General features: G+C 47.3%; 1 protein-coding gene across 3 annotated transcripts in view; it reads right to left on the bottom strand.

The window, feature by feature from the left end:
• The window catches only part of GRIA1 (glutamate ionotropic receptor AMPA type subunit 1), a 155,579-nt gene that overhangs the window by 56,497 nt on the left and 72,406 nt on the right, over positions 1–26,676 (bottom strand). For all 3 annotated transcript variants that reach the window (XM_019506103.1, XM_019506102.1, XM_019506104.1), the window contains exons 3-8: positions 20,937–21,176; positions 19,542–19,726; positions 14,284–14,337; positions 1,982–2,143; positions 1,260–1,427; positions 822–926 (exon numbers count right to left, since the gene is read on the bottom strand). In XM_019506103.1, the coding sequence (XP_019361648.1) occupies positions 822–926; positions 1,260–1,427; positions 1,982–2,143; positions 14,284–14,337; positions 19,542–19,726; positions 20,937–21,176 (914 nt within the window). The remainder of the gene's footprint in view (positions 1–821; positions 927–1,259; positions 1,428–1,981; positions 2,144–14,283; positions 14,338–19,541; positions 19,727–20,936; positions 21,177–26,676) is intronic.

Here is a 26,676-nt window from a genome sequence, read left to right on the forward strand (position 1 = left end):
TATGTGGAAATATCATGTGCTATTTTCCCTCATTAAACACGCATCTGTGTCTTTTTCAGTGGGTAACACAAATCCTAAATTATTTAATAGTCTTGCTTCAGCTCACTGCATAATTGTAGCCTTCTTCATCCACCAAAAATGTTTCTAAAGCACTTCAAATTCCAAAGGACAAAGGAGGAAAAAATCTCTCTCCATATGAGTATTTTTATGAAAGTGGGAGAGTGCAGATGGAGTCAGATTTTCAAAAGGGTTTGAGTTTCAAGGGCTCAACACCCATGAACAGAGCTAGATTTTCAAAAGGGTTTAGCTCCCATTAGCCACCTATGCAGGACTTCCAATTTTAAAGGTTCCCCACCGCTCCCATTGTGGTTGGATTTTCAAAAGAAGTCAAAACGCAGTAAGTCCCTACAATGAGCAGAGCAGTTCGGAGAATCTGGCTACTTATTTTTGTGCCTAAATGGAAATTGGGCCCTTCTGAAAATTGCGTTCTGATGATGGGCACCGAGGTCAGCTGGAAATCCTGGTCGTCAAGCCGGCATTGAGTTCCCGTTGAAGTTAAGCGGTGAAACTCCCCTTGACGACAATGGGATGAGAATTAGGCCAACAGAGGTTGCCTCTGAAAATCCCTCCCACCTATGGCATCTACATCATGCGCTGAGGTTTCTCTCTCACCCCTTCTTTCACTCACAGGGAGCGCTCAGGTCATCAGCTGCTTTACACAAAAGTCCTCCGTTTCCCGATTCACGAGGAGAAAATCCCATTGCCCCCCCAGGCCCTGAGCTGTGCCCTGCTGCCTTCAGACACGAGCTCCTCTGCGTTACCTTCCGGATCCCATCGTGTTTCATTTCCATCACGTGGAGGGTATAGTTCGTCCGACGACCTTTCTCGTTAAACTGAACGTTGCCAGTTAATCCTTCAAAATGCACCTGAGAAGGATGGATAAGGGTGAAATGATCAACCGCACGTGCAAGAACAATGCAGAAGAACAGAAAAGAAACCTCAAATGTTTTGACCTGCTCGAGATGAGCTTGGGACTGTATTTGTAGGGAATTGGAGATGTTGTCCATACCAGTTAACTGTCACTTAATTACCTCCTTATGATCCACAGAAGCCTCAAAAATCAACCATCTGAAACTCTTATCCCCAGGGTCTCACTCCAGGAACCTCTTACAAAATGCCTCTGGTATAGAGGAAGCCTACCCTTGGGAAGAACAATGCTTTGATCCTGTTTGGAAAGAGCAGCAGGGGGTCGTTTCTACCTGCTGCAGAGCTCTCTGAATGTCAATGCCTTGACCCCAAGGAACGGCCGGATTTGCAAGGCAATCCCCAGCATTTCCTCGACGGGAGATGTCAATCCGCTGCCTACGTAGGCTCTGGAAGGCCTCGGCCATCACCCGAACTCCATCGTAAGTAAGAGCAGATGTGTACTAAAAGAGGAACGAGAGAGGAGCATCGTCTGTTAGCGTGGGTTGATCTTACATATAGACATGTAGGTGTACTGGTTCCTCCCACAGGAGCTCCTGGTGTGGGACCGCTATCTGAAGTCTCACTGGATGATTGGTTTCAGGGCAATTTACTTTGTTTTCATGCTTTCACGTGACATTTCCAGCATGATAACAGGAATCTGGATGCTATCTCCACTATTTTGTAGGCTATGTACCTTGCCCCCTAGAAGACTACAGAGAGGAAGAGAAGCTGAAGAGACTTGCAGTCTTAGTCTCTTATTCTTCTAGATGAAATGCTTTGCAAATGCTGCACTCTCGCTTACTACAAGGAAAGATCTTTTTTCCTCCCTTCTGCCTTTCAAAAACAAGGTGTGTTTTATTATATGGCTGGGGCATGCTTTATGCAAGAAAAACTGAGAATAGCTCAAGCTGCTTATTGAGACATAAGAATATTAGCTGAATATTGAGACATAAGACTATTAGCACCTGAGGTTGGCTGATACTACCTTAAACAACTGGCTTTCTATACCACTTGCCTTTGGCTTCTTCCAGTCAACTCGAGGGTGCTCCCGGGCATCATTGCTCTTCCACTGCTGCATGATCCGGGCTGGGATGGTGTCTGTATAATTCACCAACTGAAAGCCAGTCAGATTGGCTCCACTCTCTTTGAATTTTATCAGGTCAATGTCCCTGAATCCCTAATGTAGGAGAGAAGCAAAAGGAGAGGATCAGTGGACGGACACAGGCCTGGAGAAAATGGCTTCTAGATAAATAATGGCATGCTGCAACTCTAGGCACGTTTCTTCCATTCCCCTTAAGATGATGACTGATCTGATAGCCTCTCTTCTCTGTGAAAATAAAGATCCTGAATTTTACCCAAGGCTTTGCCTTCAATGAACCTGAACCAATTTCCATTTTTGCACAGGCAACATGGAAGACCCAAGCTGGCCGGTAACTTTAATTTCAATGCAGCAAAATGAATAGGCATATTAACAAGAGCTCATTTTTATGAGCGCTCGGTAGAATAATAGAAAAAAAAATTATTCCTAAATAATGATTCAACGGAAGTGTCAGAATTTTCAGTGACTATTACCGTAGTGGCAATGAATTAGTCAGCCAGTCCTAAATTTTATACACAAAATCAAATACTAGTGGAGATATATTTCTCTTGCAAATTATGCTTTGTAAAAAGGAATGAAGCCTGAGCAAACAACTTTCAATAGACTAAGAAGTAAAAATTCATAATTAATCTGTCAAAGGAGAGGATCTCTTAGAAAGACACTAGTGGGGTTATAATAATTTATAATTAAAAAGAAAAAAATAACTAGTTTTTCCATTCCCTTTGGAAGATTTTCACTGAACCCGATTTCTGCATTGATTTTCCCCAACTCATCGTGTGTGTCTATATACATCCATGAATGTACAGACACACACACACACACGTTGCACACAACTATTCTGCTACTAGCATTAATTTCAGGGTTTTTTTCCGAGAAAACAAGGGAACCATTTGCTTTGAATCAAAAGCAAATAACGAGGCAGATTTTACAAGCAGAGATAAGGTAAGGGAAAGGTCAAATACCAGGCTTTCCAACTTTGACTATATCCTTTTAGCGCGGCAGGTATAATAAACCGGTTTCTGCAAGAATGGCAGCACTGAGATTCCTCTTTGCTATCTGTGCTGCTATGTGTCATGGAGGTTGTACTCTGAGTGCAGAAACACCAGAGGAAACATGCCAGTAGCATCTCCTAGACCACCTGGCATCTTCTACAAGAGACATGGCTAGATGGATGGAGTGGGGTAGTGCTAATGACCATGCGTGCTCTACTGACAAATGCCCTTTTCCACTTCCCTTGGCAGTGTTGCATCCTGCTTGCCTATGTCCTCTACAAACGTCTTCCAGGACGTCCCACTGGCGCTACTATTTTCTTCTCTGTCTTCCTCGATGCTGCTTATGGTGCTGGGGCTTACAGCACTAAAACACAGCCCCTTCCTTGCCTACCAGGGACTGCAACATCTGATCAAAAACAATGCTGTCTTGCAATCGATGTAATCATTCTCATCAGTGCTAGGGGTCTGAGCATCAGGACCTTCAGTGGAAACCAGTTATAGGAACAGACTGGTCGCAAGGAAGGAAACGGACTAAACCTCTCCCCCAAGTCAATGTCGGACCAAGGGGAATTATAAATGGTTTAGCAGGGTCTGTTGCACACTCCCCTGCTAGTCTTTCTTGCTTTTTTTGCAAGGAATTTAGCATCCATTTGCTGTCTCACGCTTGGATTTAGAGAGAGAAATTATAGATGCTTTAAGAAGATGATTTATTTTGCTTCTAAGTGAAACTCTTTAGGTTAAAAAAAATACAGCAGTGTTCCAAGTCAGGTATTCCTCCGCGTGCTAGGTTAGCACACTTCCATCTCATTTGTAATTGCTAGTGTAAGGGTTTCAGAAACCTAAGGCTGTGACTAACGAATAGAAACTGCAGTCGAGTACTGTCTCTGACATCTTAATACATGTCAGGTCAAGTGGCTTTTGACACACATGGCTTCTAGGGTGCAGCGGCCTAGGAGGTTATCAGTGCCAACTGGTTATCCATAACTGGAGCCAAATTGCACTGACAGTTGACTTCTGGGATGATTTCAGGGAAAAGTCCACCGGGGGAAACATTGCCACAAAGCAGTTTGAAGCTGGAGTCAGCAGTTCCTCCTCAGGAGGCCTGCAAAAGCATGAAGAGAAGTCCAGTGTTGCAGCAAGACACTTCACGTATAAAATAAAATACATGGAAAAAGAAATGGGTTTGTAAACCATGAGTAAAATATCATAGCTGAAGATATTCTCTTGTCACCACCGATGAGGAAGGACAGTAGAAGAATAATTGTCTCACCTAGAACGTGATTTCTTTGCCCAATGCATTACTGAATTGCCCTGTGGTTTGACTGTAACAAAACTTTCGGGCTATACTAGTCATGCCATGAACATATGTAATCCACTGTATATCATGGACAGGCTATATATAGTATAACTGCATGTGGAAAGGCAACTGGTGCATACGCCTTCAAATTAGCAGGAAATCACCATGAAAGGACAATCTGAAGTGACTCCAGTTTCCGTTCTTCTGTCTGAACTCAGTAAACCACAGAGAAAACATTGCATTGCACCACCGCAAGGCAACAGCCACGTGTGCTGCTCCATCTTCAACATCCTTAGATCTGGAAACAAATCCGCACAGAAGTGCCGGGCTTCTGCCATCAAATGCAAGTGCAGCAAGAAATCTACAGCACATGGGACCTGAGATATTAAGCTTTTTTTTTTTTTTTTTTTTAAAAAAAAAAAAAAAACCCCAAGGAGTTTTTTTTTTTTTTTTAAAAGATCTTTTTTTTTTTTTTAAAAGATCTTTTTTTTTTTTTTAAAAGATCTTTTTTTTTTTTTTAAACAAAAAGAAAAAGCCCACATGGGCTATTAAGGTCAAGTAAATGCAATGGATTGGCATCAAGTTGTTCGCTATATTGGTTCTGTGAGGTTATGAAGGTTGTTGGCAGAGAGAGGCTCTCAAACTCCATGCAGTTGTACTTCAAATGGCCCATGTTGGGTCCTGGAGGTGGTGAGCAGATACACTTGAGCTTCGCGCTGATGAACGCACCCCCTGGTGCTTAGAGCAGTGGGGGATTGACATTTATTTCAGCCACTGGTGCATTGGAGGACAAGGCATATTGGAGCTTGAATCCACCATGCCTTCTCCAGCAATCATCTCTCACCACAATGTAGTGCAAGCTGTTGATATGAGAAGCACGTCTACCAGTGGAAATTCCTCCTATAGAGGAGCGGTACCCTCGGGAAGTACAATTTTGGGGTTTTTTTGCAAAACTTGGCAGCCCAGAGGATCCAACCCTGTGCCTTCTTCATGCCTGGCCTAGTTGGAAAGCTATGGAAATCACAAATGGATAATAACACAACCACTGCAGTCTGGATCCCATGAGGCCAAGGGTCTCGCACCACCTGTCCTCCCCATGCCTACCCTGACTCACGGGTCAACTCATGGCTCAAGCAATAGTCAAGTTTAGGTCAGAGGGGGCCACCTCCTCTCTAACCCCCATTTTGAATGGCTCTCTTTCAACCTTAATAAGCCTCCCAAAAATTGTGCAGAGAAGTCCTGCAGTTGGGAAGTGCTGCACAGGCAGCTGTTAAGGGCCATAATGCATTCAAAGAGAAAGGGAAAACATGATTGCATTGGTGATGGTGCCTTGGCTAATTGTGTTTTCCTGGCTGCAGCTGTTCTTTCTGCTGTGCTCAAGCTGAAGCCATTTTTCAGCCAGAGGTTGTTTTACTATCCCATTCATTGCCTCGATTCCTGGGAGAGAAGTCAGTGATGGCTATGCATTTGTATTCCTCTCTCTTGCTTGTGGGCTCAGTCATCAAAAGAAATGCATAATGCAGGAAGACTGATGACTTGAAATGGGCTTCGTGAATCTGTCTTGATTAACTGGTTGGGGAAGGATCTGCCTTGAAAAGAAAAAAAGCCCTTAGAAATCAGTCAGCTCCTCCCTCAGATCCCAGGAATACAGTCCACCACACAAGTTGATGGCCATCTGACATTGCAAGCTAAGCCCCCATCAACCCTCTGGTGCCTTGTGCCTGAATCTGTACACTTTTATCTGTGTAAGGGTGTACTTATGATGCAGTTGTGGCAGACCTTGAGGGCATCCCTCAACCCGTGTGAGCCTCACGCCAGCTCCCCTCTCCTGATGCCCTGCACCAAAGTGATCCAGGTTGTAGTCCACATTTCTCAAGCACAGCACTAAGATTAATCCCGCATTTCCTAGCTGAACCCTTCTAGACTACTACTTCCTCTTCTTCTGGGCTTGTCTCCACTTACAGCAGAGAGGGAAAGCAGAGCACAGAGAATCTGGGAGGTAGGAACGGTGACTTGCGGGATTGTTGCTGATGGGCTTCTTGTGCCAAGGACATAGATAATTTGGGGGGGAAATGGGGAAGGATTTAAAGAGCCCTCTCCCCTGTAGGGGACACGCAGCAGCACTCCTTGAGTAAATGATAGCATTGGACAAATACCCCGTCTTGCCCCTTTATACGCATGCTCCTGTCTGACACACCGGGATGAGTTATAAACTCACCGCAGAAGGTGATGGGTGAAGGGGTGAATAGGGACAGGGACCACTTGAAACCTGGAAGTTCAGCAGAGCTTCCTGGGTGCCAGGGGCTGAGACAATAGACAGTCAGAGGGTATAGGCTTTGGACAACGTGAAGGTTGACCCAAACTCTCAGCGAAGACATTGTCCAAGGTCCTGAGATGTCCCTTATTGCTCTGGTATCTGAGGCCTTCACCACTGTAAACGCACGTTTCTTCACCATGCCACTACGTGGCAGGGAAGTGCTGGTATCACTGTTTTACAGAGGGAGAATGGAGACACACGTGGGACATAAATAACGTGCCCTGCGTGATCCTGCTGAACAAAGGTGTCTCAAGACTGAACTTGGATATGGCTGAACTACCCTCCCTCTCCAGGAGGGCTGCACCTGCTTCTTGGCAGTGTCTGCCTTTCTCTGTCGAAGCAATATTGGTAAGAGTGGGTGAGCTAACTTTCCCTGGTGTCCTCAATCATTGCTCATAATTTGCAGAAGGATACTGGTGGTGTCTATCCTGAAGGCAGGGTGGGACATCAAACTCGGACAGTCGGCAGACAGCAGTTCTTGGGGATCGAGCCCTTGGCAGGCTGCAACATTTGCTCCAACCAACCTTCAAGCTGCACGTGCACAGTCTCAAAGGGTAGTGTACTCACAGTGCCCACACTTAGCTTTTCTTGCGAGGGGTCGCATTTCTGAGGAGCACCATGATTTCCCCCTCCGCTTTACACCTTGCACTGCCAAAACCAAACCTCGCTGCTCTGGATGAGGAAAGGAGGTGGCTCTGCTGGAGCCCGTGAAAGCTCAGCCTAAGACCGAGGACTGAGCTCTTCCAACATAGCCAGGCTGACAAAACCCCCCGTGTGTACGCAGCCCCCCAGACAGAAGGCAGCGAGGCTGGCAGAACAAAACCCTTCTATCAGCATCGTTTGCATTTCCACTAGAGGGCCCTGACGACGCAACTAAGTTCGGATAGTTAGAGATGCAGAGGCTCCAGCCTTCGCACCGTTTTCTAGTCTCTGCCTGGGAGCAAGAGATAGGTTTTTCTTTCCAGAACCACTTAGGTATAAATTTGGGTTTTCTTTCTGGTTGCAAAGAGCCTTCTGTCAATCTCAGTGCAAAAAAAAAAATCATCGTGCATTCACTTTTGAAATGTCATGGGGAGGGACGACAGAAAGGAATATCAGGTTAAGGCACCACAAGGAAGAAGATACTGGAGATCATTCAAAGTTTGGCTAGACAAGCTGACAGCACTGCTAAAAAGCACCCTGGCTCTCAAACCAGAGCCTCATGCCATGCTGGGGAGCTTCAGAACAGCCAGACTCTAAAAATGAAGGGAAAGGGGTACCCTGGGGATGTCTACATGTCCATTAATGCACCATAGTTATGGCGCATTAAATTTAGTACTTGCATAACAATGTATTAAATCAATGCATGGTAACTGGTGCATTGGCACATGGCTTTTTAGTGATGCTAATATGTGGTAGCCTAATACTACTGCGCAGTAGCGTCTTGGCACATGTTTTGCCCTGCACACTACTGCAGTGTGAAGGGCATGCACATGGGCATAAAGCTACTGCTCAGTTAGCGTCTTGTGTAGACGCACCGCTTGTGTGCGTCTACACTGGGGTGTGAATAAAAAGAGAGAAACACCCTTTTCTATCATCACCTTAGAGCACATACATTTTATTACAGTCTTGAACTGAAAACCTGTAAATCCCTGAAACCCCCAAGCTTTCCAAATCTGAGGGGGACTATACTTCAAAAGTAACAAGCTGAAAACACCCCCTGAATTTATGGAGTCAAATTAATGACTCTTTGCACCTTAAGCAATCATTGGCAGGCATCTGTCCTTACAAGCGATGAAGCTGCAAGTGAGTTATGCAGAGTATCCTAAATGTGCATCACATCTGACTTGTGGGGAAAGGCTGAGGGAAGTGGGCTGATTTAGTCTGGAGAAGAGAAAACTGAGGGGGGTTGAATAGCAGCCTTCGGCTTCCTTGTGGGGGGCTGCAAAAAGGATGGAGCTGGGCTGGTCTCAGTGGGGGCAGATGGCAGAAGGAGCAATGGGCTCCCGTTGCAGCAAGGAAAATTGAGGTTGGATATTAGGAAAAAGCGTTTTCACTGGGGTGGCAGTAAAGCACTGGACCAGGTTACCCAGAGAAGTGGTGGACACTCCATCCTTGGAGGTTTTGCCAATCCGGCTAGACAAAGCCTTGCCTGGGATGATGTAGTTGGGGCTGGTCCTGCTTGGAGCAGAGGGTTGGACTAGATGTCACCCCCCGAGGTCCCTTCAGCCCTCATTGTCTGTGGTGCTATGATCAATGAAACCTTCATGCTGTGCTCTAGTACTCAAATTGTATATGTCCCATGGTCTGACCCTTGCTGGAATATAGTGTCCAGTTCTGGTTTCCACCATTCAATCATGCTGGGGGTAAGAGGATAGTTTCCACTTACTGCAGTGTAAGGGCACGCGCATGGGCAGTTACTGTGCAGCACCAGACAATCTCTAGCCCTTATAACCCACAGTAAGTTATTTATATGTCTGTGCTCTCAGGAATGACCAAATCCAATGGCCAGACGCAGAAGCCAGACAAGTTCAGACGAGAAACAAGGCACCCGGTTTTAGCAATTAACCCCTGGAAGAGCTTTCCAAGGATTTGGATGGATTCTCCATCACTGACAATTTTTAAATCAAGGCTGAACGTTTCTCAGCCACGAAGCTCTAATTCAAACAAGAATTAATTCCAGGAGCTCTGAGGGCCTGCGTTAGACAGCAGCTTGGGCTAGATGATCACAATGTTCCCTTCTGCCTGATAATCTATGAAGAATGACAGAAAAGCTATTTTAGAAGCGGTCCACAGGCCTACGAAACTTTACTGATAATATATATTGTCTCCTTCTGCCTGTAAAGTCAGGCTGCCTCTTGAGTCCAGCTGTGCAGACCTCTCGGGGAGAGGGAAGTTCTAACTGCTATAATTTTAGAAACCTAAAAATAGCCTGAAACACCTCTTCCCTCCATAATAATACAGCATTTGCAAGGTCAGATGTTTTGGGATCCTATCAAGACTAGAAGCCAATACTGTGGGTACCCCAGGACATCGGGCACGAAACCACGCACTGATGCGGGTCTGAACATTGCTGGTCCTGCATCTTCTACCAGTACAGCACTGGGGGAGCTTTAAAGGGAGAGGGATTTTGTTCAGACGAAGGTGGCAACTGCCTGAAGCTGCTCACAGGGTTGGATACAACCGTTTTATGTGTAGGCAAGGGGCATTGCACCATATGGATGTCCAAACCGTATCACTGCCCTCACTACAAATGCCCATAAGGGATCTCCAAACCTTAGCACTGCCCTCACTACAAATGCCCATTTGGTGGCAGCTGGGTTGGTCTAAGGCAAGGTTCATAGGCAGGCAAGGTTTGTTGGGTAGATGTGATATCTTTTATGAGACCAACCAAGAAGTTGGAAAAAACAGTTCTTTGCAAGTTTTCGGGCATGATCATCCTTCCATAAGGGAATACATTATATATCATGCAGAGATGGCAGGTCTCTGTATCTGGAAAAGTATGCCCCCAAACTCAGCCCTGACACACACAGAGGTAGCAGTGGGAGGAAAAAGCCTTACTATTGCTAAGCTACAGAATTGGTGAGGAAATTTAGCTTTCCCTCGCCCCGCTGCTCCGAGATCACCCGTCTCGCACGCTCAACTATTCACTTCCAAGCCAGAGCAGCTTCTAAGGGAAACGCCTGGGCTAACACTCAGGAGGCGCAGAAGAGGATTAACACTCTTGGTGGCAGCTGTCCCTAATGCTTTGCCTTTTAAGACAGATCACACAAGTGTCGCTTATTTTTAGATGAAGATCCCCTCTGCCTGACAGAGACCTGATGTTCGCTCCACTGCTGATAGGAGCCAGCCTAAAATCGCTTGCATCAGATGCACAGAAACACGCAGCTAAGGTTAGGGGAAAAGTTAGCGACTTCAAAAGAAATAAATCCCAGAGGTTTCTAAGCTTGGTCCCTCTGATACAATTGACTGTGCTTTTCTTTTTGTGGCTTCGGAAGCTGCTGCTGCTAAGGCAGAGAACAAAGCTTCAGGAAAACAGGGCCCAGAAAACAAACAGTGCTTCTCCTTGCCAAGCTTTTTTGATCTCAAAGAAATATATAATCCCCAAATGCTTGCTGCTGGCAAACCTGACAGGATATTGGGCTGGTTCCTCGGCTGGTGTGCGCTGTTCCAGATGCTGCATTTTTATGCATGCTCAGGATCAGGCTTTCACAGCCCTGCCAAGCTGCAGAAAGTTTTGCTTTCTTTGTGAAGACATGAAAGAAAAAGTTATTTTCTCATCAGGCCACACGCATTTTGCATGGCAGCAACGATGTTCCTGCTCTGAAAGCACCAGCTGTCATTTGCCAGCGCTGGAAAAATTAAACTCAGCACTCAGGGCTGCTTTAAAAAACAGCGAGCAAGGGACAAGTAAGTGTTGGGTCAAATCAGCTCATTTTCTGGTGTGAATAGTCTGCTGCCCATGGATTCATTTATTATGCAAAATGTTTCTGAGGGTTTCCATGCAAGCACTTTTCACCCTGTGGATATATTTCAGAAGTGGGGGGTTAAGGCACTTGTACAACACGAGGGCTCTGATCACTCCAGATTCACCGCGCTACCTCTAAGCCATTTTGACTCGGCCTGCAAGTCATATGTTATGTCATATTTCTCCTTAATGATTGGATGATCATGATGCAACTGCTTATCATACATGTAGGATGCACTTACAATTTCAGGTGTGAGCACACATGCAGGATGCACCAGGCAATCACACGTGTGATCATGCATGTATGGTATGTCCCACATGCCTGATGTAAATGCATGATAAGCATGGTGCTTATTGGGTCTCTGGTGCAAACGGTCAGAACTGAGGGCATCATGTTTGTTTTCCATAAATAGTCCCTAATGTTTGGTTAAACTCTGTTATTTCCATGAATATTCCTGCCAGCCAACTCAAGTGCAGAAAGGGTGTACCAGGATGTTTCCTACCCTCTTTCCCCTGCTCTGTCATGCCATCTCTTCTGCAGACGGTGCCTGGTACTCTGATTAGCCCTGGACAGATCCACGGAGCTTCTCCTGCCTTGGAAGGACTCTAGATGACCTCTGGATGTCCCTTCTCTATGATACTATCCTTGCCTGGAGGCGATTTGCTCTTCAATAGGGATCTCTTCTTACAAATTTGTTTTACAAATGCTCCACCACTGCTATGGTTTTCAAGTTCCCAAGTGTCCAGTTATTGCATTTCCCCCTCTATTGCCTATTTTCTGTGCCAAAGTCCCTATGGACATTTGGAGAAACTGGTTTTGAAGTGATGCTGTTTGCCACTGAGTCCTTGCTCCAGCTCAGGGTATCAGAGGCTGTGTCTACATGAGCCGTTTAATGTGCAGTAGCCTAATAACACTGTGTAGTAGCAAGTCACAGCATGGACAGTGCTAATATGCTACTGCTCAGTATTATTATGCTACTATGCTGTAGCGTCACTAAGAAGATGTTCTTTGGCGTGACTCTAGTTACTGCACATTTAAGCAAGTACTAAAGTAAATGCACAGTAACTACTGCAAAAATGCAGATCTCTTGGCTCAGAGATGATACTTTTTATTCAGCCAACAGAAGTTGCAAAAAAAAACGGTCTTTTTCAGAAAGATCTTGGGCTCTCTCACTCTTCATCAGATACTTTTTTTTGCAATTTCTCATTTGATCTAATAAAAGGTATCATCTCTGAACCTCTACAGTTTTGCATTTTTGTGTCTGAGACCAACACGGCTGCCAAATACACCCCAGTAACTACTGCACATTAAATGAACATGTAGATGTGGTCAGAAGGTAGTTCTGCTAATTTCTGCCCTCCCTAAAAAGTAAAAATGCAGCCCCCCAGAGCATGACATTCATCTTTTGGGCTCCAGACTCACGCTCGAGAACTCAGGAGTACACAGAGCCTGTGACAGACAACCACGGCAGACCAGCCCCTGAAAAGCTGAACCTGTCCTCAGAAAGCTGAAAGCCTCGGGAGCCTTTTCATCGCTATTAATTATGTATGGTATGTGTTGGCTGAGGAAGCAGCCTGCTCCTTGCCAGCACCATCCCCTTGGCCCTTGCACAGAGGCTGAGAAAGCAGACAAGAGATTCAGAGACTGTTGTCTCAGTCAACACAAGAGAGAGAGAGACCTTGCATGAGGGCGAGAGGGAAATGGGGAATATTTTCCATCTATATCCATCTATCTACAGTATCTCTGCGGGACCCTCATGGGAGTGCTTCACAATCTTAAATGCGCACACATGCACACACACACACACACACACACACACACACACACACACACACACACACACACACACACACACACACACACACACACACACACACACACACACACACACACACACACACACACACACACACACACACACACACACACACGCACACATGCACAGCCTCATGACAACCGTGCAAGGCAGGTAGGTGATATTATCCCCACTTGGCCCTTTGCATATGCTTCATCTCTGAGCAGGTGCGGAGTCCAGCGTACCTCGCTGAGCATAAGAGCCATCAGAAATGCTAGCAGGCCAGGGGCCCAATGAAATAGTTTCCTTTGAAACACAATTAATAGATAAAGCACAGTACTGAATACGTGCTGCTTCTCTAAAAGCTTCCACGTTGCAGACCGTTAACATCTTAAACTCTCTCATTGTACCATAGCCATTGAATGCAACGGCACAAGGTCAGCACCAGGCTGGAGCAGGATAATTATGCGGCCATTTTTGTCTTGCAAATTATAGTGTTATCTTGGGACTGGAAAAAGAAATGGCAGTTCATGTTTGATTAATTGGTAGTTTAACATTTAATTATTAGGGGGCTGATGCTACCTTCTGAGACGAAAAGCTGCAGGAGGGGGAAAACTACCATTAAAAATGGGTGAGGCGTACGTCCCGTGGGAGGGAACCTGTATGTTCCCTACACCTGGGGCACTTGGTAATACTGTGACAGCCAAAAGTCTTTGGGGCACGTTTGGCCTCTCAGAGCCCAGGAAATACTTAGCGATGGCCACCCCCAAGTCTCATCCTTGGACACAAGAGCCTTCTTCACCCAGCCCGTGCTTACCACTAAGTTACAGGACAGCTCATATAGCTACAGGTTACTGGAAGGATCAGGGGGATCCCACATGCTGCCATTTGCACGTGTCTGCTGCCAGGGCCTCTGCTAATGGGACATGCAACACTTTAATCACAGTCCACAAATTCAACGGACGTTCAGGCTAGTGGAGAATGAGAGATTAGCACCAGCTGACAGCTGCTCGGTGGCCTCGATGAAATGCGTTGGGAGGTTGGGGTCCGGGAACCAGGCGCCTGTGACACAAATACTGCTCTCATAATTGGCCTTCTCGCCGGCAGCTTGGCAAAGAGCGAATCGGTCTGGAGAGGAAACGACCGTCATGTCCTGGAGAGCCTCTCCCCAGATCAGGGCTGACATATGCACACCAGAGCAGCGCGGGGAAGCCTGTGCTTCGGCTTTTCCCCTTGCAGCGCAGGATAAAGGGCTGCAGTTTTTATGACTTTTAATCTAACCCTCTACATTGGCGTGAAGTTTGGCAATCAGAAACCCTCAGGCCACCATCCCACAAAGAAGATGTGAAATGAGCAGCGCCCAACTCACCAAGTTCGCCAGGATGTAGTGGTAGCCATTCCCATTTTTTTCAAGCTTGATGATCTGCAATGCCAAAAACAAAATGTTTTATTTGGGGCCTGGTGGAAGGACAGGTGCAGGGAGCACAACCCAGCTGTCTCCTCCCCCATGCAATTCATTTTCCCTGGCTAGTTCAAGGAGATAGTTTGCCTGGAGAGTAAAAAAGACTGGGGAAAAAAAACCAGCTAGAGAAAAAAAGTTAAGCAAAACCTCTTTAACCCGCTGTATCCCACAGGCAGGGAGACCACAAAGTATTCAAGTCAAAATACATCCTGTGGGTTTTGGAGGAGAATGGGTACCTTTCATCTATGGGGCCAGATGTATTTTGGTTGCCTCCAAAAAGGAAGGATCACCAGAGGAAGCCCGTTATCTGAAGAATGAAATGAAATCACCGAGCACGACTTCAAATATATTCTCAGGTTATACAATTCAAAGCACCCACACTTTCATGTCACGGTAAATGCAGAAAAGCTCAGACTGACATTACCTTAGGCCACTTTTTTTAGCACTCTTGGGCAGTGTCTCTCAACCAGTGGGACTCGAAGGACTTTTCCCACCTTAAAAAGTGTCCTTAAAAATGTCCACTAATGATTAATACAATACTAAAATGCATGTGGATGTAAAAAACACACTTCTTGGAAAAAGTGGGGTTTTGTTTTTATCATGGTGGGACTGGGGTTTTTTTTGGGATGCAAGGTGCAAAAGGTTGAGGACCGCTGCTCGAGGGTGGGTATATCTTCCAACCCCACGGCAAAGCCGCCCTACATCAGTGCTGCTCAGTGGACGCTTCCCCTAAGATATGGATTGCAGCTGTATTTCTATATTCACGGTGCCCCTAGAGACATGGTCTCTCTTCTTTGATCCTTGGGTCTGAGTGCTTCTTTATTGGTATCATTGCTTAAAGGCCCGTAATTTTTCAGGTTTCCTTTATCAGTCAAAATATTTCCATTGTCCTCGCGGAAGCAAACGAACCTTGTTGGGAGTCCAGCTGTACCGTTTCAATCCCAGCACTTCTGCTTACCCCATGTTTCCATTAAAATCTCTTTCCACTCATTTCCATCAGTGGATTCAAATTCCTACTATGTTGCTAAAGCCAGGTATTACCCAGACTGGAGCCAAACCAGGTAAAGGAGAAAAAAAATCCTGCGAGTAAAAATTCAGGCACTTTGCCCATCATTGAGGGGAACACGCTATTTGCATTCAGCTTTTTAGCAGGCTAGACCACACCTTATCTCTGCAGTGCTGCAAACAGATTTTGAATTGCCAGCAGACCTGTCAAAGCCCAAGTGACATCTGCAAGACGGCGAAGGAAAGCCAGAAAGATCCCAGCCATTATCATCATTACCAAATGGGTTTCTAATTATCAGACACTTGTTCCTGAACAACTGATTCATCTGCTTTACCTTTGCCCAGCTCAAGTGCTCAAGTGTTTATATTAAAGCCCTTCTGACTCCCTGCGCTAAAATCCGTGCCTCAATTAGCTCCTCTGCAGAATACATCTGTTAGCGCTTTTTGATACAAGTAAGTTTGGCGCCAAGACCTTTTCATGCCTCGCCGTTCTCCTGGGGGGGGTCATTAGGTATGACTGATGCAGGTAAAGCTGGAACGTCTCCAGGTCGGAGTGGTGCCTTGTGGAAAACTCGGCTCTGCAGCTTGCACTGCATGCTGATTGACGGAGGGCTTCTGGCTGGAGCTCTTCCAGGGATACATTTGGGGAACAATGGGTACACCTCTCTGCCTCTTCCCACATCATCACTTGAGACCCCACCTATTCATCAAGCCCCCAGATGTACCGAGAAAACTCGGGATGACCACTATCTCTGATCCTCTACCACGCGGGAACAGATGTCACCAGTTCCTTGCACCCAAACTGCCTCTTGGCTACTTTATCGGGCGTCAGCGCCAGACAAATGAAGACCGTCTTCCCCTGAATGATGACTCCTGCTACTGTTTTTTTTTGCTATCTTAATTTATTTCAAAATCCTCACTCCATTCTAATGCTTTTGGATGGAGGTGGCAAGCTGAGGGTATAATCACATTTATCACTTCATCTGAACATGGGAAGAGGCAGTGCTGGGCTGCATGCTGATACCTCGCTTGGACTAGGCAGGTTTCATTACCCACTTCCTAATGGGCAGAGTTTGACATCTGTTAGCAAGAAGTCCTCTCCGAGAGCAAAGCAGCAGAGAAGGGAAGTTTCCCGTTATTCATTTTAATGAGTGACAGGGAAGAAACAATACAGTGCTTTGATGGGATGCCACCTACCACTTATTTATTTCATTAAGACAACGCAGTATGGCTCAGTGGATATTTTGCCACCAGCCAGCGGGGCTAGCTCATAAAAGATAGCTGCCTCCGCAGAGGGAAATGATGCCCCTATGACGGGGGGCGAAAGAAAAGTCCAAAACAGGAAGCAGGTTGGTTTCCCGCATCCCTTTAACCCTTGGATGAAGATGAATTTTGGAAGCGAGGTCAGATGAACTCAGGCATAGCAACTTGAAAGTCGGGCGCAATTACTTGCGCTCCGCGTCTGAGAAGAAGTGAGGAAGATGGCAAGCATCTGCATGTATGCCCGAGTGACTAATGTCCTATGGCTGTCTTCGGCTTTTCTATTCCACGGGGAGCAAAAATTCACAGCCACCAAGTGACAGTGACAGGCTTGTCAGCAAAGAAGAATGTGCTGAAACGTCCCCAAGAAGCCAAAGCGCATCTCTGAACATGTCACGTAGATAAAAAGAAGCAGACGGGAGCACAAGGGCCGATATCTGTCCGTCGGCCTGCATGGTGCAGCGAGCCAACCCTTTCCAGCTGCTGACCCGGGTCCACGTGGGGGTTCGTTTAGTGCTACCCGAGCCCCTGCGGATGCTTGCTTACCACGGACCAAGTGCATGGTTAGTGCATCTTTAGCCCGGGGCATTTCAGGTCCGGATTCAAATGCGCTGGCAGAGCTTTCTGGGGGCATTTGATTAATCAGGTGGCAGGTTTAAAAGGCAAAGGAAATGCTTGCTTACACGTGGAAGTCACTGCTGCAAGGATTGCCAGGAATATAACCACGTTCGGAAAGGGGTTAGAGAAATCTCTATGGAGGATTGGCTGGGATGATGCAGTTGGGGCTGGTCCTGCTTGGAGCAAAGGGCTGGACTCAATGTGACCTCCTGAGGTCCCTTCACACCCTCATTTTCTGTGCGTCTATAGGGAGACCATTGACAGAGACTGGATACTGGGTGACTCTGGGCCCACCACGGACTGGCACCTCGTCTCCTTATCGTCTCAGGATTAGGACAGCTGAAGTGCTGCTGGGAAGGATGGCATTTTTTCCTGTATAAAAGAGCGGCGATACCCAGAAACACAGCTGCCTTATCAGATAAAAGGGATCTGCGCCCGTCGTCCGGCTTCTAGGCATTCAGCTCCCCTATAACCACTTAACTGTGCGGGGCAATTTCCAAAAGCATGCACAGCAGGCTGGCAGGTGAGCACTTGAAAATCTCACCTAGGGACTTCATCTCACCAAGCACAGCTTTTGTTTCTATTGGCATTGTTACAAAAGGTACCGTTTCTGAAACTCCTGCTAGCAGTGGGCATTTTGGTTGAAAATGAAATCATACGGCTGCTGAGAGCATCTTGTCTAGGGCTGGGAAGCAGGATGAGAGGAAGCTGGGCCGGGGGAGAAGAGAAACTCTCCATTGAGAAGTCAAGCAGGTTTCCGTGGGGTGACTGTGCCTACCAAAAATCCCTTTTCTCGTGGCATTTCATAAAATTGGGAGCAAAGCCTAAAAACAAATGAAAGTTAAAACTTTCACAAGTCTCAGCATGAAAAATATCCTGAGCCCTCCTGAAAGTGTGGATTGAGGAATACATATTTTCAAAACCCTTGAAGACTCTTGCTATAATGCAGGATCATGTGGAAGTAAGTTAGCATTATGTATTTTTTCCCCCACTTACGAGCCATTTTTTTTAAAAAGGTAAACACCTTGATATTTCCAAGTGGTTGCAAAATCAAAAGGATTTTGCTCCTTCCCTTCAGCAAGCTATAAAACATTTAAATAGAAAGGCTTTTTATCTATTAGCTAAAACCGTTTTTAGAAGAGAAGACAAAGTGTTTTTCCTGCATCAATGGTAAAAAAAAAAAAAAAAATGGCCAGACCAGTCCATCACTATGGCTCAAAAATCAGATACATGCTTTGAAAAAGGAACTCTGCGAGGAGGGAAAAATGCTACAAGATCATCTGAAGTGCGTGTCAAATATAAAACCCCAGGTTTCCAATGTGCTGCATCCCATAAAGCTCAAGCCAGATGCCATTGGCCAGGGCATGTGAAGCAGCATTTCATTTTCTGGCTACTCAGTGGTTAAAAAAAAGATTTTGCTTGCCAGAACAGTTAACCTGGCCCCTTTCATAAGCCCTGACCTCATTTAGGGTCAGCTCTTGATCTCTTCTCTATTATTTTTATTGTAGTAGCCCCTAGAGACATCAGACAAGGATTGATTATGCTAGTCACTGTGCATACATCTAATGGAAAAGATGACTCTTGCCCTAGACAGCTCACAATCCAAGTATGAGACAAGACGTGGCAGGTGGCTTCAAATAAACATATGTGAGAAGCACAAGATAGCAGCAAGACCATTATACAGAGCCTGATAAGCAGCAGTCACAGCACGCCAGCTGCCGTGGCACTGGCGGGGGCTTTGTATGGGACGTGGAAAGGTGAGTCCCACAGGTGTGGGGTCCCTGAGTGGTAGCTCTGGAGGAAGCTTCGCTGCTGGCTCTCTGCTGTGAGAGGGTGAGCGCCCGAACTGGGGCACGGGGGGCAATGGGGTTCATGGCACGGACCCATTGAAAAAAAATGGGGAGCAGAGAGTACGAAAAAGTAACTCTTCTGTGCACAGAGCTCTTAGGAGCTGGTTGCAGGCAAGCTCGCTGGGGTGCGGAGGACAGCCTGCGTAACGGGCTCTGTACAAAGCAGCCAGGCAATTAACCCAAAGAATAAAAATACTGCAGAACAAGTGCAGTGTGAAGGTGCAAACCCAGAGGGAGCTCCTAGCCCTCCCCTAGCTCAACCGTTTCTTCCATCCCATAAAGGCGAGATGCCTCCGACACACTGACCCCGCAGAAGAGGCCTCCTAACAATGCACCTCGGATAAAAGGAGCGAGAAGAGGACTTATCCCAGAGACACAGAGGACCCATAGTGCGTGCAAGCCCCCTCCCCAAGCAGCCGCTGTCAGCACCACCTTGCCCAGTATGGCATTCAGCCGCTCGGATTCGCAGTCCACCACCACCAGCCTTTCCTTCTTCTTCTCCAGCTCCTGGAAGAGCATCCTGTAGCCTTCCTCTGTCGTCGTCAGGATGTTGACGGCTGTCACCTGCCAGTTCTTCTCCGCCGCGGTATCCAGCACTCTCTGGAGGACTGACAAGCCTGTGATGGGAAGAGACAGGGAAGAGGGGAGCAGGGTGAGAGCCTTGGATTAGTTCATGCGTCAGCCTTTCCCCCCCACCCCTTTCTGGGCAAGTGAAACAGCAAAACCCTACTAATGTTTTAAGCCTCCAGCATTTCATCTAAATCCACCTCGACTGTAAGTAGTAACTTCTGCTCTTACTCCCTTACCATTGTGAAACAACAGGATTCCCCCTCTCCTGCTCTGTAACTACCCACCCATCAAGTGCAGCAGTGCAATAAATGAGGCAATGAACTGGGCTGTGTGCTGTGTGGTTGTCCCGTTGCCTGGCCTTGGCCTTGTTGCTCAGTGTTACCATTTCCTCTTACACCCTTAGTCTATTCAAGCCATGAGCTCCTGTGTTCAGAGAGCCCCTCTCTCTTTCTCTCTCAACAACGGCAATCAATACAGGAGTGAATGCATTGCATCTCTCTGCTGCCTATTGCTTGGAGACTTCAGAAATCTTCATTCTTTGATTTGTGGGGTCACTCAAGCATTGTGTGCCTTGCCCTGCACTTGGAGATGTGTATATACAGCATCACGGGAGGATACAATGGGAATGCATCAGCTGCCATGAGTCCTACAGGGAAGTCCAGCAGGACTCCCTCCCACCCCGGCTGCCACGAAACGGGCAGGGGCATCTTTGCTTTAGGGCATGCTGTGAAAAGCCCTTGCTTGTGCTTCTTTGCATGGTCCCATGTCTGCATTGCAGCCCTCCTGTGGTTTTTCTTGCTGGTTGATGGGGACATGGAGGCTTGGAAAACCCCATGCTACAATCCACAGAGCACTCCTCCCAAAGATTAGACGATAATGTCTGTCCACCCAAAGAAAAAGAGTAAATTCAATAACGAGACAATTAGTCTGCAGAATCTCACTCAGTCGGCGATGTGGTCTGCTTTAACACCAAGACTTTTCAGAACTGACCAATCACACAAGCACTGTGCCTGGGTGTGCAACCATTGTGCCCCGCACACCTAATGTGCACATGTTCGCCCACGTGAGATTCACACGGGCAGGATCTCTGAAAATTAGGCTCTGTGCACTGATTGAATTGCATCTCAGCCATTTCCCTGTTTGACGCCTGAATGTCTTGGACTTGGAATATTTCCCCTGCATTGCTGCTGTTCATTCCTGCTGAGGGGAACGGCACCATGTGCTCCTCCTAACCTGCCTGGTAGGCACACGACTCACCCCGGTCGGCATCGTAAATGTAGACGAATTTCTGCCAGCTGTAGTGCTCGATGACACTGATGAGGGCCTCCTGGAGCTCCGGGCGTAGTTGGAGAACAAACTGGTTGGACGTGTCGACAGGGAAGCTGGGTGTGATGAAGCAGACATGGAGGGCCCCGCAGAAGGACGTGAGCATGTTGACGGTCCTCCTCTCGTAAAACCCAAAGATGGCATAAACGCCCTTGGAAAACTGTGAACAGACTGGAGGGGAGAGAAGGAGATGGTCAGAGGAGCCTCGGAGAGACAAGATTTGGTCTTTCAGCACGTAACCATCCTACCCTCCATTAAATAAGGGAGCTAGGAAGTCACAGAGGGCCTGCCCTTCCATGCTGTGCCCCTGCTCTCTAGCTGTGAACTTGCCTTGGCTTAGCGTGCAAGCAAACGAGAGCTTGTCGCTCTCTTGTGGACGCTTCTTCTGCCGGGATGCTATCTGTTGCTGTGAACAATGAAAAAAAACAAAACAAAAAAAAAAAAACACAAGTGTTTTAAAACCCAGTCCTGCTCAATCCCACGGGCTCAGAGGGCATGGAGCGACAGCTGCTCGCTGTTCAAGTCCCTGCCAGACGGGCGCAGAGCGGCAGAGGTGTCAGCCTGTGTGGAAGTTGCCTCCTCCTCAACCGCCCACCCATGCCAGGGGAGGAAAAAATACCGGCGCTGCTCTCTGAAGAAGAGCACAAGGGTTGCATCTCTCACCATAAAGGCTGCTCTCACACACACTGGGGGACCGATGGCGGCACGATGGCTTGGGATGGTACGTGTGTAAGGGAGTGAATCTGATGGATCAGGGCTGTCTGACCTTTTCCAGCCTGAGGGATGAATGTAGCATTTCTTAAAATGCCACAGACCTACAAAACAATGGTATGGGGCAGGTTCTCTGCCTGGCTCTGGCCCCTTCTTCCCCGCTCAGCTTCTGAGTCAGTGAAGGAAGCAGCGAACTGCAGTTCTGCAGGCTGAATCCTCCCACATCCTCCCCATAGCAACCAGCCTGATTCCAGCACGTCCCTTTTAAACCCACCCATTTTCAATCCAGAATCAAAATACACCTATTTCCCTTCACCTCCTGGCACAGCCACCCCCCAGGACTGCCCATCAGAGCTTCGCAGGCCAGAGGTGGCTGACAGCACTGAAGGAAGCACTGACCTCTTGGCCACCAGCTAGCTGGGAACCCAAGATCTGGATGTCCACAGTCACACTGAGCTAATGGGAGCTCTGCTAGGACCTGAAGAGAGTGAGGGTGATTGCTGCTATAGGATCAGCCACTATAGCAGCAGCTCCCTGCACCCACAACTACTATTACCCTTTTGCCAAGCACAGTCCTGGGCTGGGAAGCATGTTCCCTGCCACCCTCAAGACCTGCTTTCAGCCGGGGAGATGGGGAAACATTGCTCTGCTCAGAGCTGCCCCAACATAGCCCACTGCATCTTTTCCACGTTACCCCTCTATAAACCCCTTATCACCAAAGGGCGCTTGTACATGGTGCGTGTTGTTTAGATACATGTCATGAAACGGCGAGACATCATGAGATATTCTTGGGAGGAACCATGGGCTCTACCTTTGGATCCTCCACAAGAAGCCAACTGGCACTGATGGGCACAGTGTCACAAGGGCAGGATTCAGCCTATTAACGTTGTTTTAAGGCATTGCGGACAGACCCAAATTCAACATCTGATTTGCATGTTCTGAACAGTCAGTTACCCCATTACCTTCTTGCTTCCTAGCTAGGGGTGGCAAGGGAGGGTGTGAAGGAGGGCTGTGGCCTGGCACTGTGGTGTAGCTGGGTACTCAGGGCCAACGCCAGGCAATCAGGACGCTCGTTGTTTCTGATCTCGGCAGCTGCTGGTGCTGCTGTGCAGCAAGGTCCCTGTCTCAGGTCTGCGGGCTCCTTGGGAGAGCACTTAATGAGCTTGGGGGAGCTGCTGGAAAAATGCCTCGGGATTTCAGCAAGGCAGAGAGAGCAGCACACACTGTGGGTTGTACAATTCAGTCCCTGATCCAGTCAGAGTCATTTAATATCACTCCCGTTTATGACACATCCCGAGTTATTATCAATAAATCTCCAAGCCCGCGGCACTGATAGTGTCAGCATTTTCCCTGTGTCACCACTCCTGGCACTAGCATTTCCTTTCATTGTCACTCCATTCCTAAGGACTCTTGGCTGTGACATTTACACTGACTCAAGGCTCCAGGATCCCCCCCATGTGACATGAAGGATGAAAAGTTGGATGTGACATTTTGGGGTCCCCTAGCAAGCCCTTCTACACTACTTGGGAATCCCTTGATCTGCTCCTAAACTGGTAACAGCCCGCATGGCCTCTTCTGCAGACTCAGCAAGGAGCAGGCATCTCAGCACGAGCTTCCCCATGGCCTAGTGGGTCTTTATTCAAAGACTTGTTCCCTTCACTGCCTGAATTTCAAATGGGGACTGAAGGGGCAATCAAGTCACCCTCATATGGCCTGCCAGTTGTCAGACCAGATCAGACCGACTAGCTCAACACCCCTTCTCTGATAGGCGCTGGCAAATCGAGGCTCAGGGCTGAGGCCAGAACACATGTTGCCGCTATTACTGCTGGTGGGACCAGGCCCAGACGCAGCCAGAAACTGGAGCTTGGGGTTTGGCCCCGTGAACAGTTTAAGCCATGGTGCCACCAGCCTAAAGGAACATCTTAGACTCTGCAAAAGGGTTGCAACCCACACCATGGCTGCAAAGATGGACAGCAGATGACCCAGCAAGGACTGCGACTCACCCTTTAAGCTCATAGATTTCATAGACATTAGGGCTGGAAGGGACCTCGGAAGATCATTGAGTCCAGCAGCTGCCCAAAGGGCAGGAAGTCAGCAGGGGTCATAGGATCCCAGCAAGATAAGCATCCAATTTGCTCTTGAAGGTGTTCAACGTAGGTTATGAGGAGGCACATGACTTGTGAGAAGAGGCTGAGGGAAGTGGGCTTATATAGTCTGCAGAAGAGAAGACCGAGGTGGGATTTGATAGCAGCCTTCAGCTCCCTGCAGGGGGGCTGCAAAGAGGATGGAGCTGGGCTGGTCTCAGTGGGGGCAGATGACAGGACAAGGGGCAATGGGCTCACGTTGCAGCAAGGGAGGTTTAGGTTGGATATTAGGGGGAAAATAATTCACTATGAGGATGGTGAAGCACTGGAACAGGTTGCCCAGAGTGGTGGTGGAGTCTGCATCCTTGGAGGCTGTTAAGACCTGACTAGACAAAGCCTTGGCTGGGATGATGGAGTTGGGGCGGGTCCTGCTTGGAGCAGGGGTTGGACTAGATGTGACGCCCTGAGGTCCCTTCCACCCTCCTTTTCTATGAGTCTATGTTGCACTTAAGCAACAACGCTGCAAAGACTGGAAGGAATCACAGCTCCTGCCTCCCCAGAAGCTGATGGATGGAGCCAAGAGGTTTGGGTCTAGCATGAAGCAAGGAGTTCTCCATTCTTGGAGGGATTTGGCTTGAAATTTGAGAGCCATGCAAAGAACAGGAGTGCTCAAGGCACATGAGGAACCTGAGGCCAAGAGAGCATAAGGGCCACAATTTCAGAACTGAGCTCCTTTAACCGCTTGAACAAAAGGGCCAGATTTTCAGCAGACCCCGACATGCTGGCAGCTGAGCTGTTGCAAATGAGAGCAGAGCGCTTTTGAAAACCTGATTGCTTACGTATTGCCGAAAAACCACACCAGAAATCTGTAGCCCCCCTAGAAACTTGGACCTCGTCTTTCCCAAATCTAGTAACTCAAGTGTGAGAACACCCAGCCTTTTGCTGCAGTTCCCGGGAACGATGACATCCTACACACCTTTGCATTGATAAGAGCTGAAGAAGACAGTGTCCCCCAGTAAGGGACTGACACATTTTGACAGGAAAGTCATGGATGTGGGTGGAAATATGCTTCAAATCATTTCTGTGAGGCTGGATCGCAGGTTCTAATGAACGGAGGTATCCGCTTTCACATGCCGCGAAATCAGAATCGGATCCCCAGGGAAATGGCCGTCAGAATCGCTGCCTGATTGAAGTGACATTCTTGGTCTAGTGCAACAGATCATTTCCAATTAATAATCCAGGCAATGAGTGTAGCTATTTTTTTAAATTTTTTTTTTTTTAGCAGACCGTGATTTCACTGGATCTGATAATTACTCTTATTTTTTTTGGATTTTTTTCCTCCCCACTCTTATGGCTTGATCACGTACATTCAGCACTCCTACACTGTTCTGAGATACTCCAATTCCACCATTTGAAACAGATTGCACCTCAGAGGACTGAAAGAACTAACCGTCCTTATTGTTAGTAACTTTTGGAAAAGAAACTCGTTCACATTATGTTCCCAGGCTAATAGAAACCGCTGCTAGCACAGATGATTTGGGGACAAGATGGGCTGATGGGTATCCGTGTCGGAACGACACGAGAATTTCCGAGTCAATTAATTTGGAAAAGTTATCGATAACAGTTAAGAGCCTCAGTCACCTTTTCAGCAATAATCCTTCTTGGTTAACTAAACTGAGTGATACAAAGACAGCGACTGCAAAATTGTTCCAGTCCCAGAACCAGCATGGAATAATTAAAAGCAGAGAAAGAAGGTAAATACTTTGTTTACTGCAATAAGGGTATGGGACTTTTTTGTTTTTCAATGGCTTGCATTTCTTTTTACTGACACTAGGATACGGTTACGAATCCAGACAAGAGAAATGGGTATTTGCAAACCATCAAAAGCGCGTCTCGTCTTTTAAAATGCTCACCAACAAATATTAACAGCTGCACATGATTTTTGCTTCCTGAAAAAATTACAAACGGTGGCATTAAATCAGAATAAATGAGTCCAAGAAGATCCATTTGTCCGGTTAGATGGCTAGTGACAGTCCCAAACTTCACACGACTGCTGCTAACCAGTTGCTGAAGACTAGTATCTGCAGGGCTGGCACTTCTTCCGCAAATCAGCCTGGCATCAAAGCCAGCAGGTTGGTCTCTGACATACATCAAGTGTTTTCAATTATGGTTGGGGATGCAGAGCAGTTAATGGTACAGCTGGCTCCAAGGCCAACGTGGCTGATCGCTGTTCAATAACGATAGCAGCTAGCATGACTGTCACCCTCTCTAATGGTCTACATTAATGCAGGGTGAGATAACCTGCCATTGCTCCCGCATGCTATTTTCATTGCCTACATGGGACTTCTCCAAGCACTCTCATTTAACAAGTTGGCTGGGATTTCAGAGGAATAGGGTATCCTGGCACCACACTATCCAGGTCCTTTGGGCACCATCTCCTGCTGCAGCATTGTGGGAGGCCCAGAACATGGTCCCAGAGATATAATTTGGGAGCATGGCAGAAGTGGAAGGAAAGACTTCATTGGCACTTAGTTACCTGGTGGGAAAAAAAGCTGTTGCGTGCACAGGCTCAGCTTGCGTCTGTTGTAACCATCCCAGACCAGTTACCGAAGCAAACCTAGATGACACCAGGACTCACTTGGAGATACTTGGTCGTGAGTTAAGGAACAGCTGGTGTTGGTATCATGGTGCCAGAAGAGGAGGCTTGCCCTCCCACTCCCAGAGACAGCGTACTTATCACGGCAGCTGGTGAGCAAGTGGCAGGGAGAGGCTTTTAATTGTATGGGGAAAGAGATGGCACTAAAAAGGACTGTCAGATGCCTTGTTATCCTTCCTAGGTTCCCGCATTCCTATCTGGCTGTATTTTAGCTGCCATC

This window comes from Gavialis gangeticus, unplaced genomic scaffold (assembly GCF_001723915.1).
Source record: "Gavialis gangeticus isolate Ggan-Ray unplaced genomic scaffold, GavGan_comp1, whole genome shotgun sequence".
NCBI lineage: Eukaryota > Metazoa > Chordata > Crocodylia > Gavialidae > Gavialis > Gavialis gangeticus.